General features: G+C 49.9%; 1 protein-coding gene across 3 annotated transcripts in view; it reads left to right on the forward strand.

The window, feature by feature from the left end:
• Window positions 1–14840, forward strand: part of STPG1 (sperm tail PG-rich repeat containing 1) — an 81283-nt gene that overhangs the window by 18833 nt on the left and 47610 nt on the right. For all 3 annotated transcript variants that reach the window (XM_069971276.1, XM_069971275.1, XM_069971274.1), the window contains exon 2: window positions 13917–14035. In XM_069971276.1, the coding sequence (XP_069827377.1) occupies window positions 13925–14035 (111 nt within the window). In that variant the 5' untranslated portion in view covers window positions 13917–13924. The remainder of the gene's footprint in view (window positions 1–13916; window positions 14036–14840) is intronic.

Below are 14840 nucleotides of genomic sequence, written 5' to 3' on the forward strand. Positions count from 1 at the left end.
TTTAACTATCAATGTAGCATAATCCTAGCCTTAAAGGGAACCTGTCACTCCCCGTGCCGGGGTGACAGGCTCCCGACCCCCCGTTAGAGCCCCATATACTTACCTAATCCCGCCGGGTCCCGCTTCTGGATCCGGTCGGGTGACGGAGATCTCAGCCGCTGCAGCCCGGCGCGCGCGCTGAGAGATGAGTCCAACACCCATAGAGAATGACAGGAGAGTCCAGCGCTCCGTCATTCTCTATGAGTGTTGGACTCATCTCTCAGCGCGCGCGCAAGGCTGCAGCGGCTGAGATCTCTGTCACCCGACCGGATCCAGAAACGGGACCCGGCGGGATTAGGTAAGTATAGGGGGCTCTAACGGGGGGTCGGGAGCCTGTCACCCCGGCACGGGGGGTGACAGGTTCCCTTTAAGGCTGGGTTCACACACTGTATACTTCAGGCAGTATTTGGTCCTCAAGTCAGGTCCTCATAGCAACCAAAACCAGGAGTGGATTGAAAACACAGAAAGGCTCTGTTCACACAATGTTGAAACTGAGTGGATGGCCGTCATATAACGGTAAATAACTGCCATTATTTCAATATAACAGCCGTTGTTTTAAAATAACAGCAAAAATTTGCCATTAAATGACGGCCATCCACTCAATTACAACATTATGTGAACATAGCCTTTCTGTGTTTTCAATCCACTCCTGGTTTTGGTTGCTATACAGCCTCACAAATACAGCCTCAAATATACATAGTGTGAACCCAGCCTAAGGCTGTAGCTGTATTCCCACATTTGCGTTTCGATGCACTATTTTACTGCAGTTTTGCAAACTGTAGTAAAATAGCACCAAAACGCATACCAGAAAATGCAGTATGTGTCAACACAGCTGAAAGGGTTAATCCAGGGGACCACTGTGTCAGACTGGAAAGAATACACCACTTCTAACCAGTTTATTTAAAAACAATTTCTTTTCACCAGAGATAGGTTCCAACTATGGCGCGATCATTTTAGTAAACGGACGCCGATTTGCTATATCCATGCTAGTTTACTGGACCTATTAGACGGCCCGATAATTGGGCAGTAAGGGCTGCATAGACATTGTCAGCGATGTCCATGCAGCCCTTGCCCAAACAGCTGATACCTTACCTCTCCCCACTCCCAGTTTTCTCTCCTGTGCTTTGCAGGTTTCCGGTCTGGCCTGTCAGCTCACAGGCCAGAAGGGTAAAGGAGAAGTCCGGCGAAAATCTTTATTAAAGTATTGTATTGCCCCCCAAAAGTTATACAATTCACCAATATACACTTATTACGGGAAATGCTTATAAAGTGCTTTTTTCCCTGCACTTACTACTGCATCAAGGCTTCACTTCCTGGATAACATGGTGATGTCACGACCCAACTCCCAGAGCTGTGCGGGCTGTGGCTACTGGAGAGGATGGTGGCAGAGGGACACTGAGGGACACAGGGCACTGGAGAGACACTGAGCATCCCTCTGCCATCATCCTCTCCAGCAGCCACAGCCCGCACAGCTCTGGGAGTCGGGTCGTGACATCACCATGTTATCCAGGAAGTGACATCACCATGTTATCCAGGAAGTGAAGCCTTGATGCAGTAGTAAGTGCAGGGAAAAACTTTATGTTCATTTCCTGTAAGTGTATATTGGGGATTTGTATAACTTTTAGGGGGCAATACAATACTTTAATAAAAACTTTCACCAGACTTTTCCTTTAAGGTTCCTTTATACAGGATGGGTCTGCTGCAAACTTTCTGCAAAAAAATCCCACAGTGTAAACTCCTGTAAATCTACAACAAGTTGTGCGGATTTGCTGCTGCTGATATGATTGTATTTACAAAAACCTGTAGGTGCAGTTCTTTGGCAGACCCAGTAGCGGTCTTGGTCACCAAGCATCCAATGCAATTGCGTGGGGCCCCCGACTTTCAGGGGGGCCCCGCTCTGGTGCCCAAGACCGCTGTCCCGCTGCTGCGATCTTAACTGTAACTATGTGTGCTCGTAACGAGCGCACATAGTTACAGGCAGCAGCGGCACTGACAGGGTGAGAGCCATTGGCTCCCTCCCTGTCAGTCACTCTTGTGGCCGCAGGAAGTGTTTTCCCTGCGGTCACAAGAGGCCGCTCTGTGTCCCTGGTGCCAGCGCTCTACAGGAGTCACTGGAGCGCCGGTGCCATGACAACGGGAGAGCGGCCTCTTGTGACCGCAGGGAAAACAGTTCCCGCGGCCACAAGAATGAAGAGAAGAGGAGACGCCCGGACCCAGGTGAGTATAAGTGTTTTTTTTTTTTTTTTGTGTGTTATATACTATATGGGAGGGGGAGCACATAGCGGGGGTCTATATAAACGGGGGGGAGGCACGGAGGGGGGGGCTATAAAAACGAGGGGAACCTCACAGGGGGTCTATATACTTATAGGAGAGTAAAGAGGGTCTATATAAACGGGGGAGCACTCAGGGGGGGCTGTATAACAGGGAGCATACTGGGGGTCTATATAAACGGGGGAAGCGCACAGGGGTTCTATATAAATGGGGGAGCACACGGGGGGCTGTATAACTGGGGGAGCACACAGGGGTCTATATATAACTGTGGGCACACAGGGGGTATATACAACTGGGGCAGAACACAGGGGTCTATATATAACTGGGGGAGCACACGGGTCTATATACTACTGGCGGCAGTGCACAAGGGGTATATACCACTGAGGGCAGCACACAGCGGTCTATTTTACATTGGGACTGCACAGAGGTGCCTATATACCTTACTACTATACTGGGGCACAGAACATAACTAATTATTAAGTGGGGGCACAGGGACACCTTAAATCTGTGGGGGCACAGAGGGGTGTAACTACTATAGAGGGGTACAGGGGACCTTACTACTGTAGGTGTTGGAGCCTAAAATATTTCTCTGACAGATTCTGGAGAGAGGATTCACAGCCGGTAGAAGACTTCAAGGTGGCCCAGGCTGGATGAAGAGAGAAAGAAAGAAGTAAAAGACGCTGATCAGAGAAGACGCCCCCTGTAAATGACTGGATGTATCTGCACGCTGTTATAGGCTTGTATTGTCTCTGTATGGTGGTAGGAGGGTTATAAGAGGACGACTGGGGGAGGGGGGGGAGCGCATGTTGAGAGGGAGGGGGCCCGGACATGACTTCGCTTGGGGCCCCAGAAATGCCAAGACTGCCCCTGGGCAGACCCACAGCATTTGCACCCACAGTACACACCTATGCATTTACTTGTACATGTAAAAGCCACAACTGGCCCGTCCTGTGTGAAAGCACCTCAGGTCTCGTTCACCTCGCCCTCAAGGCACTGACCTGAACATAGCTAGTGACCACATTCAGGGTATTTTCAATCACATACTAGTTTAAGCTAAAAAATAAAGGGGAATGGCCAGTCCTCCAGGTTACTCTTACGCTAACTTTATGTGTCAGATATTAAGGCAAAAAAATTATTTATTAGGCTAAAAGAACACAAAAAGCACTAAAACGTGTAGACATAGGTGGTGTGTATCATTTAGCTTGTTGGTTAGTTTTTTTGGTTTATAATGGATAGCTGCACATTTTTTGTTGTGGTATACCATATATATTAAGCAGAATTGGGCCTTATTCACACGTCCCGTAATCCACGGATCCGTATTTCCGTACTCGAGTTAGTGCACATGGACGCAAACCAATCCTGAAAAAAGGACCTAGGACCTAGTCTGGACCCAGATTTATTTTGCGTATAACTTTTTGGCATCCATATTTCCATTAAAAAAATAAGGATGAGTCATTAGTCACATGTTGAAATGTTGTGTTTGTAAAAAAAACGGCTTTACAGAAATACAGATGTACTACAGAGGCTCAGTCTGTAATTTTTAGCGGAGTGTACGGGTCGATAGCGGGAGGAATCAACAGACATGTAAAAAAATACTGAACGTGTGCCTAAGCTTGTTTTTGCTTGTTTTCACCACGCTCATCTTGTTTTTTTCTACCAGAAGGGGGCGTGGTTTATAACTAGTCAAACTTTATGCAGTTTCAGTGGCCGACAGATGATGTTGGTGGAGATATGGGTCGGGCGTGATAGAGTTTCACTGACCGACAGATAATGTCGGTGGAGATATGGGTCGGGCGTGATGGAGTTTCACTGAGCGACCCCTTTGTATTCTGAGAGACAGGCTGGCACCAGAGGAGTCTGGCTGTGGCGTACTCCTCCCATTCCTATAGAGAACACAGGAATATTAGGTTGTGCTGAATGCCTATGTGTATGGGGAGAACGGGAGAAATAACTGTCGGCTGAACAATTGTTTGTCGTAACGAGTGCTCACCGGCTCCCTGTCAGTCACTCTTGTGGTCGCAGTGGTCACAAGAGGCCGCTCTGTCCTGTCTCTTGTTTCGGCGCTCAAGTGGCGTCACTGGAACGTCGGCGCCAGGACTAGGGGAGAGCGGCCTCTTGTGACCGCTGCAGTGCTGCCACAAGAGGGGAAGACAAGAGAAGACGCCCGGACCCATGTGAGTATAAGTGTTTTTTTTTAATGTTATATGCTATATGGAAGGGGGAGCACAGGGGGGCTATATACCTGGGGGAGCACACAGCAGAGGTGCTATACATTACTGGGGGGGGGGCACAGGGGGACTATATAATACTGGGGGAGCGCACACGGGGGCTATATACTACTAGGTAGCACAAAGCAGGGGACTATATACTACTGGGGGAGTACAGAGGGAGGCTATATACTACTGGGGAGCACAAAGCAGGGGTCTATATACTACTGGGGGAGCACACAGCTGGGGGCTATATACTACTGGGGGCACAAAGCAGGGGTCTATGTACTACTGGGGGAGCACACAGCGGGGGCTATATACTACTGGGGAGCACAAAGCAGAGGTCTATATTCTACTGGGGGAGCACAGGGGGACTATATACTACTGGGGGAGTGCACAGAAGGGCTATATACTACTGGAGAGCACAAAGCGGGGGTCTATATACCACTGGGGAGCACACAGGGAGGCTATATACTACTGGGGAGAACAAGGCAGGCGTCTATATACTACTGGGGGAGCACACAGCGGGGGGGCTATACACTACTGGGGAGCACAAAGCTGGGGTCTATATACTACGGGGGGAGCACACAGCGGGGGGCTATATACTACTGGGGAGCACAAAGCAGAGGTCTGTATACTACTAGGTGAGCGCACAAGGGGGCTATATACTACTGGGGAGCACAAAGCGGGGGTCTATATACTACTGGGGGAGCGCTAGGGCTGGGCGGTATACCGTGAAAATACTGATACCGTGAAAATACCGATACCGTCTCTGGCGTCGGTTAACCGACCTCAACTTTGCCAGGACGGTATGTGCGGTATTTTCACCCTCCCCTGGCACTAGGACACTGATAGGTAATGCTCCCCTCCTGGCTGCTGGAACACGGAGCAGCAGGTTGCACAGACCGCGGGATCTATTAAGCTCTCCGCATATAGAGAACCCCACATAGATGCTGCTGCTGTGTGGATGAGGCCTCATATTCCCGCCATCACCTCCTCTTTATTGGCTGCTACACTCTACAGCAGGTGACAGGTCACTCGAGTCTTTCATCAACTGCAGTGAACGTCCTCCACCACAGAGGGGCAGTGTGTGGCAGGCTGGGGGCGGCGCCAGTCTCTCGCATCCTCCTGTGAGTGGGCAGTGATGGGTAACGCTCATCGCCTGGCCATACATGACCCGCGCTTCATATATACAGCCTGGGCTCCTAGCACGAGGCCGCCGCCTCCGCTCCCATCTGTGCGCAGCTCAGCAATGTGCACACCGTGCCGGTAGCGGGCTCTTTTACAGTCATGTTGGCCCTATGTAACAAGCTGCTGGATGGCTTCATGGTTCTGCTCTGAAGGGAGGAGATGGAGCTCACCCTGGTGGGGCTGGGGGACAGTGTTATGTGGGGAGGCCCCAATGTGTGTGGACACCACTGGGATAGAGGGCAGACATCTTGTCCTGTACCACACAGATGTGTTATGTGAGTTTCCCCTCATAGAGGAAGCAGGAGCTGTGTATGGAGGAGAAAGGCCTAGCAACTGTTGGATGAGGAGGCCTGGGGCCTTACATGCACGCCTGGTATGTGTACATATTATATATATAAACACACACACTAGAGATGGATAAATATATATATTAGAGATGAGCGAATCGCTCATCTGAATATAGCGCTTCGCTTTTAGCGCTGCTTTGTTTCCTTTTGCTTCACCCTAAGTGTCAAGGAAAAGCTGGATCCAATCCGGGAAAACAAGGAGAAGTTTCCCAGGATTGGATCCAGCCTTTCCCGGCATCCTTGGAGTTGCGGCAGGGAGCAGAGCAGCACTGACACACACACTAGGAAAGATGAGCTCATATATTACATGAAACCACTGTACTAGCCTAGGCAGCTTTCCTAGTCTGCACTGCTCCTACAGCTGTAGTGTATACGTAGCTGTATACCTGTAAATACACGTCCTGTAGTGCAGTGCTTCTCAATTCCAGTCCTCAGGCCTCACCAACAGGTCATGTTTTGAGGCTATCCCATAAAAGACACCTGTGATAACACCAGAGGCACTGAGTATAATTATATCACCTGTGAAATACTAAGGAAATCCTCAAAACATGACCTGTTGGTGAGGCCTGAGGACTGGAATTGAGAAGCACTGCTGTAGTGTGTACATACATATGTACACACTACAGAATGTGTGTATACAGGTATACAGCTATGTACACACTACAGGACCTGTACATATAGGTGGAAGCTATGTACATAGTACAGCATGGGTATATAAATCTATCTGCACACTACAGGACGTGCATATAGAAGTATACAGCTATATACACAGGGGGACTATATACAACTGGGGGAACGCACAGGGGGACTATATACTACTGTGGAGTGCACAAGGGTCTATATACTATTGGGGGAGAAACAGGGGGCTATACACCACTGGGGGAGCTCAGCTGATGTTCAGCTCGGACCTTCGTCTGACAATAGACCCCGGTAAGTGGACCTTCACTAAAAGTTGGACCCCTGCCCTAGATGATCGCTTGTTTGCAAAACCCATCACACAGCTCAATCACTAGATGGGGGAACGTGTTAGGTGAGTATGGGTATAATGTTTTGTTTTTACTCAGCCCCAGTAATGCATAACAGTTTTTATTTTCCAGAATTGCTAGCTCTTCTACACGGGTCGATTGTCGGGAAAAAACATTCCTACGAACGCACATTGGCTGCAAAAGAACTATAGATGAGTGAATCGCTCATCTAAATGAAGCAAAGCACTTTGTTTGATCTGTGCTCCGCTCATCAAGCCGCCTGCCTTTCAGCCCTGCTCTGCTCCCTGTCACTCCACCCTGGGTGCCGGGGAAAATCTTGATCCAATCCTGTAAAACTAGAAGAAGTTTGCCAGGTTTGGATCCAGCTTTTCCCGGCATCCTGGGAGCAGTGGCAGGGAGCAGAGCAGGGCTGAAAGACCAGTGGCTTGATGAGCGGAGCGCAGATCAAACAAAGTGCTTTGCTTCATTTAGATGAGCGATTCACTCATCTATAGTTCTTTTGCAGCCAATAATCAGCTGAATGAGCGTTCGTAGGAATGTTTGTTCCCAAAAATCGGCCAGTGTAGAAGGGCTAGCAATTCTGCAGCTAGCTGTCAAAGTTGACAACTGAATTAAAAACAATTTTGTCCCCCATCCCTGGTGTCTAGTGGGGGGATTTACCCTCCGGGTTCTTACCGAACCAGGCCTCAGCGTCACAATGACGCTAGTCACAGCTCACTGATCTATAGATCTAGGCTGCAGCAGCCCAGAGTAGTACAGCACTGATCTAATCGATCAGTGCTGTATTAAGTATACTGCAGTAATCACAATGGGAAATCACTGCAGCAATAATAAAAGACTAAAAGTTAAAGTATTAAAAAAAAAAGTTTTTTTTACTAATAAAAAAAGCCCCTTCCCCTAATAAAAGTTTAAATCACCCCCTTCTTCCATTATATAAATAAACAGAAATAAACATATTTTGGTATTCACCTGAACTATTAAATTATTACATTGGTAAACGGTGCAAGAGCAAAAACCCGCCAAAGTGCAAAGTTTTTGTCACATCAAATGCAGAAAAATTGTAATAAAATGTGATCAAAAAGTCGCGTATGTGCAAGCAAGAGACTGATAGAAAGTACAGATCATGGCACAGAAAAATGACACCTCACACAGCCCCATAGACTAAAAGATAAAAGCATTAAGATGGGAATAGAGCAATTTGAAGAACTTCTAGTTTTTTAAAAAAGGTTTTAATATTTTTTAAAGCTGTCAAATAAAACAAAAGTTATACAAGTTGTAATCATACTGACTTGAGGAACATAGATGACATGTCACTTTTACCATAGGGCGAATAGCGTAAACATGACAACACCCCCACCCCCACCCAAATAAAAAAAATTGCACTTTTTTTTTTATTTCACTGCACAATCATTTTTTTCTGGTTTTGCAGCATATTTTATGGAAAAGTTAAGTCTGCCATTGGGAAGTATAATTGGTGTCGCTAAAAATAAGGGCTCGTGTGAGTCTGAAAATGCTAGCGCTATGGCCTTTTAAAAAAAAAAAAAGGAGGCAAGAATGAAAGCGCAAAAATGAAAATTGGCTCCGTCCTGAAGGGGTTACAGAGGCTCCTGTAAAAACATCTATGCATATATCGTGCCTTCAGTTTCAAACTGTAATATTCTTGGAAAAGACTAGCTATTTGTTACAGCTTTATTTTACCAAATAATTCTCTCATACATAGAGCCAAAGGCTAAATAACTGAAATGACAAACGTGATTTCCCCGCTGCAGTCACTGGGATTTTGATATCACTTCCAGTGGTTCCTTCATGTTGCCACTAGAGGGTGAGGTTGAGCCATAGGATATCTCTATGACAGGTGTAAGGAGAGAAGTAATCTACACGTTTCTGCCCTTAGGCAAAAGGGTGATGAGATGAATTATGTGTATGATTTATTATTAAGAATGTCTAGATACAACCTCCTGGTATAGTAAAATACCCTCCAGGAAGACATAAGAAATGTAACATTCCTTCTACTACTACCTGCTTACTACACAGGAACGAGGTAGAAATAGTAATAAAGGTGTCACTATATAATGAATGATTTTATAGCCCTTTTTAGTGCCGGCTCCCATATATTGCACTTAGAGCTTGGTTGTATGGTTGTATATGAATACATTTACCATATATATTGTTACAGAGCAATGCAGCATTTTGTAATGTTCAGTATGAGGAACTGGGTAGCGCAGTATACAGATCCCCTAGGGGCTGCTCTTCTAAGAATAACCTCTTATTGGGACATTGCTATTTATGGTGACGACTACTGAAACCATAGCCTAGGACAAAAGAAATGGTTTTGACCCTTATTTTCCTAAAGGTATTTTGCAATCCCTTACGGGATTTAAGGTCACCTTAGTGACCTGCACTTAGTGCGAATGGTAGGAGAAGCTTTGAACCAGGGGTGAACACAGACTGCATAGGGCCCCTGTGCAAAAACATTGCCTGCCCACCACCACACACACACACACACACACACACACACACACACACACACACACACACACACTACCCATCCTGGCTACTACCAATCCAGGCTGCCCCCCCATCCCAACATAATACCAATCCTGTCTGCTTCCCATCCTCACAATACCTCGCCTGACTACTTTCCCCACACACTACCCGTCCTTGCTGCCCCCCATTCCCCAACACACACACACTACCCATCCTTGCTGCCCCCCCCCACACACACACACTACCCATCCTGGCTGTTTCCCATCCTCACACACTACCAATCCTGGCTGCCCCCCATCCTCACACACTACCAGTCCTGGCTGCCCCCCATCCCCACACACTACCAATCCTGGCTGCCTCCTATCCCCACACATTACCAATACTGGCTGCCCCCCCCCATCCGCACACACTACCAATCCTGGCTGCCCCCCATCCTCACACACTACCAATCCTACCAATCCCATCTCCACACATTACCAATCCTGGCTGCCCCCCATCCCCACACACTACCAATCCTGGCTGCCCCCCATCCCCACACACTACCAATCCTGGCTGCCCCCCATCCTCACACACTACCAGTCCTGGCTGCCCCCCATCCCCACACACTACCAGTCCTGGCTGCCCCCCATCCTCACACACTACCAGTCCTGGCTGCCCCCCATCCCCACACACTACCAATTCTGGCTGCCTCCTATCCCCACACATTACCAATCCTGGCTGCCCCCCATCCTCACACACTACCAATCCTACCAATCCCATCTCCACACACTACCAATCTGTGCTGCCCCCATCCTCACACACTACCAATCCTGGCTGCCTCCTATCCCCACACATTACCAATACTGGCTGCCCCCCATCCGCACACACTACCAATCCTGGCTGCCCCCCATCCTCACACACTACCAATCCTACCAATCCCATCTCCACACACTACCAATCCTGTCTGCCCCCCCATCCTTACACACTACCAATCCTACCAATCCCATCCCCACACACTACCAATCCTGGCTGCCCCCCCCATCCTCACACACTACCAGTCCTGGCTGCCCCCCATCCCCACACACTACCAGTCCTAGCTTCCCCCCATCTTTACACACGACCAATCCTACCAATCCCATCTCCACACACTACCAATCCTGGCTGCCCCCCATCCTCACACACTACCAGTCCTGGCTGCCCCCCATCCCCACACACTACCAGTCCTAGCTGCCCCCCATCCTCACACACTACCAGTCCTGGCTGCCCCCCATCCTCACACACTACCAGTCCTGGCTGCCCCCCATCCTCACACACTACCAGTCCTGGCTGCCCCCCATCCTCACACACTACCAGTCCTGGCTGCCCCCCATCCTCACACACTACCAATCCTGGCTGCCCCCCATCCTCACACAATACCTATCTTGGCTGCCTCCCATCCTTACACACTACCAATCCTGGCTGCCTCCCATCCCCACACACTACCAATCCTGGCTGCCCCCCATCCCCACACACTACCAATCTGTGCTGCCCCCATCCTCACACACTACCAATCCTGGCTGCCTCCTTTCCCCACACATTACGAATCCTGACTGCCCCCCATCCTCACACACTACCAATCCTGGCTGCCCCCCATCCTTACACACTACCAATCCTACCAATCCCATCTCCACACACTACCAATCCTGTCTGCCCCCCCATCCTCACACACTACCAATCCTACCAATCCCATCTCCACACACTACCAATCCTGGCTGCCCCCCCATCCCCACACACTACCAATCCTTGCTGCCCCCCATCCTCACACACTACCAGTCCTGGCTGCCCCCCCATCCTCACACACTACCAATCCTGGCTGCCTCCTATCCCCACACATTACCAATACTGGCTGCCCCCCTTCTGCACACACTACCCATCCTGGCTGAACCCCATCCTCACACACTACCAATCCTACCAATCCCATCTCCACACACTACCAATCCTGGCTGCCCCCCCCCCATCCCCACACACTACCAATCCTGGCTGCCCCCCATCCTCACACACTACCAATCCTACCAATCCCATCTCCACACACTACCAGTCCTGGCTGCCCCCCATCCTCACACACTACCAGTCCTGGCTGCCCCCCATCCTCACACACTACCAGTCCTGGCTGCCCCCCATCCTCACACACTACCAATCCTGGCTGCCCCCCATCCTCACACAATACTTATCTTGGCTGCCTCACATCCTCACACACTACCAATCCTACCAATCCCATCTCCACACACTACCAATCCTGGCTGCCCCCCCATCCTCACACACTACCAATCCTGGCTGCCCCCCCATCCTCACACACTACCAATCCTACCAATCCCATCTCCACACACTACCAATCCTGTCTGCCCCCCCATCCTCACACACTACCAATCCTACCAATCCCATCTCCACACACTACCAATCCTGGCTGCCCCCCCATCCTCACACACTACCAATCCTACCAATCCCATCTCCACACACTACCAATCCTGTCTGCCCCCCATCCTCACACACTACCAATCCTGGCTGCCCCCCATCCTCACACACTACCAATCCTACCAATCCCATCTCCACACACTACCAATCCTGTCTGCCCCCCCATCCTCACACACTACCAATCCTACCAATCCCATCTCCACACACTACCAATCCTGGCTGCCCCCCCATCCCCACACACTACCAATCCTTGCTGCCCCCCATCCTCACACACTACCAGTCCTGGCTGCCCCCCATCCTCACACACTACCAATCCTGGCTGCCTCCTATCCCCACACATTACCAATACTGGCTGCCCCCCTTCTGCACACACTACCCATCCTGGCTGAACCCCATCCTCACACACTACCAATCCTACCAATCCCATCTCCACACATTACCAATCCTGGCTGCCCCCCCCATCCCCACACACTACCAATCCTGGCTGCCCCCCATCCTCACACACTACCAATCCTACCAATCCCATCTCCACACACTACCAGTCCTGGCTGCCTCCCATCCTCACACACTACCAGTCCTGGCTGCCCCCCATCCTCACACACTACCAGTCCTGGCTGCCCCCCATCCTCACACACTACCAATCCTGGCTGCCTCCCATCCTCACACACTACCAATCCTTGCTGCCCCCCATCCCCACACACTACCAATCTGTGCTGCCCCCATCCTCACACAATACCAATCCTGGCTGCCCCCCATCCTCACACACTACCAATCCTACCAATCCCATCTCCACACACTACCAATCCTGGCTGCCCCCCCATCCCCACACACTACCAATCCTTGCTGTCCTCCATCCTCACACACTACCAATCCTGGCTGCCCCCCATCCTCACACACTACCAATCCTACCAATCCCATCTCCACACACTACCAATCCTGGCTGCCCCCCCATCCCCACACACTACCAATCCTTGCTGTCCCCCATCATCACACACTACCAATCCTGGCTGCCCCCCATCCTCACACACTACCAGTCCTGGCTGCCCCTCATCCTCACAATACCTCACCTGCCTACTTTTCCCACACACTACCCATCCTTGCTGCCTCCCATCCCCACACACACTACCCATCCTTGCTGCCCCCCATTCCCACACACACTACCAGTCCTGGCTGCCCCCCATTCCCACACACACTACCCATCCTTGCTGCCCCCCATCCCCACTCACACACACTACCCATCCTTGCTGCCCCCCATCCCCACTCACACACACTACCCCACCTGTCCCCCCCAGTGGTTCTCCATGTCATCAGAATGCTTGATGCCGCTATAGCCAACTGCCAGTTGACATCACTAGTGTGCGTGTCCCGGGGAAGGGCAGGAGCGTGGCGCTGCTGCAGCCGGCCATAGCTCACGTATACAATAAAGGAGTGCGGTATATGGGGCGGGCAATGCATGGGATGGGCCACAGCTTCTGGCATCTCGGTGCTGGCGGCCCCGGGTGGCAGTATGATACATATCACCTATGTGGCGGGGCCGGGGGCAGTGGAGAGGCCGCTAAGCTGAGGCTCAGAGTCCAAGCCTGGCAGGTCCCTCTGTTGGCCTGGGCCCTTGTGCAGCTGAATCGGCTGCACAAGTGATATGTCCGCCACTGCTTTGAATATACACATAAGCATATCTATAGGGCACCATTAGCCCACTGTAGGCCAAACAGTGGTGTTTAGGATTTGTCAGGCTAGTATGGCTCTATATAGTATGAATATATGTAATAGATTACAATATTTCATACAACAGCACAAAATGTACCTTGCACGGCATAACTTCTATTGATTTGCACAAGGGGGGGTACTCTGCTGTCCTATGCAGGAGGTGTATACTATGAGCTTTTCTCTGTACATGGTAAATCACAGACATGATCTGAACACTCACTTACTACTTTCTTCTGACTCCCCTTTCTAAGGATTCAGGATGCCGACTCCTTCCTCGATTCCAACAAAATACCAGACTGTCTATATTGCGGAGTCAGGAAAGAAGGGTTTCAACTCGAGGTCACTGAGATTTTCCTACAGTCTTAACCAGGTAATTTTAGAGATGCTTCTGTGGATTGTATTGGTACGAAAATATCTCCTAGGCTCCGGTGTGCATTTCTGGAGCTCTAGGCCTTATGCATATATTATTTCTCCATACAACTCTATACATCCATAGACTCCTATCAAGTCTTACAGTACATCATATTTCTTTGGATGCCATATTGCTGAGTTGTTCCTTCGAGGGAAAGATGTCTCTGACATATAGTGCAGTGCACCATATGACAGTACTCATGGTGCCATGTGGAGCCATACAGCTTACTCCATAAGACTCAGCCATGTACATGAGATGTTACTACCCTGTTTCCCCAAAAATAAGACATTCCCTGAAAAAAAAGAACCTAGCAGAAGTTTTCCTGAATTGCTAAATATAAGGTGTCCCCCCGAAAGTAAGACCTAGCAAAGTTTTTGTTTTGAAGGAACCTGCCAAGCAGAACACCACGGCTTGCAGCTGTGATTTTTCTTAGCCCGCTGCCGTTGTCCCCTACCTTCACCGTCCATTGCAGAGCAGCTGCATGCAGGACATGAATACTGCCACCTGCCACCAACCCTGATGTTCCATTCTGCGGCTATCACTTGTAAATGTGCAGGCAAGGCATCATAAGGCCCATCACCTGCTGCCATCCCTGTTGTCCCCTACTGCCAAATGTATAGCTGCACACAGTCTGCCGTTATCCTGCTGCCTGCCACCATACCGTATGCTGTCCCTGCTGTGCTGTATAAGTGTGCTGGGGGGAGCTCCCCCTGGTAGCCAGAAGCCTCCATACCGCATGGTGTCCCTGCTGTGCTGAACCAGT

This window comes from Dendropsophus ebraccatus, chromosome 5 (assembly GCF_027789765.1).
Source record: "Dendropsophus ebraccatus isolate aDenEbr1 chromosome 5, aDenEbr1.pat, whole genome shotgun sequence".
NCBI lineage: Eukaryota > Metazoa > Chordata > Amphibia > Anura > Hylidae > Dendropsophus > Dendropsophus ebraccatus.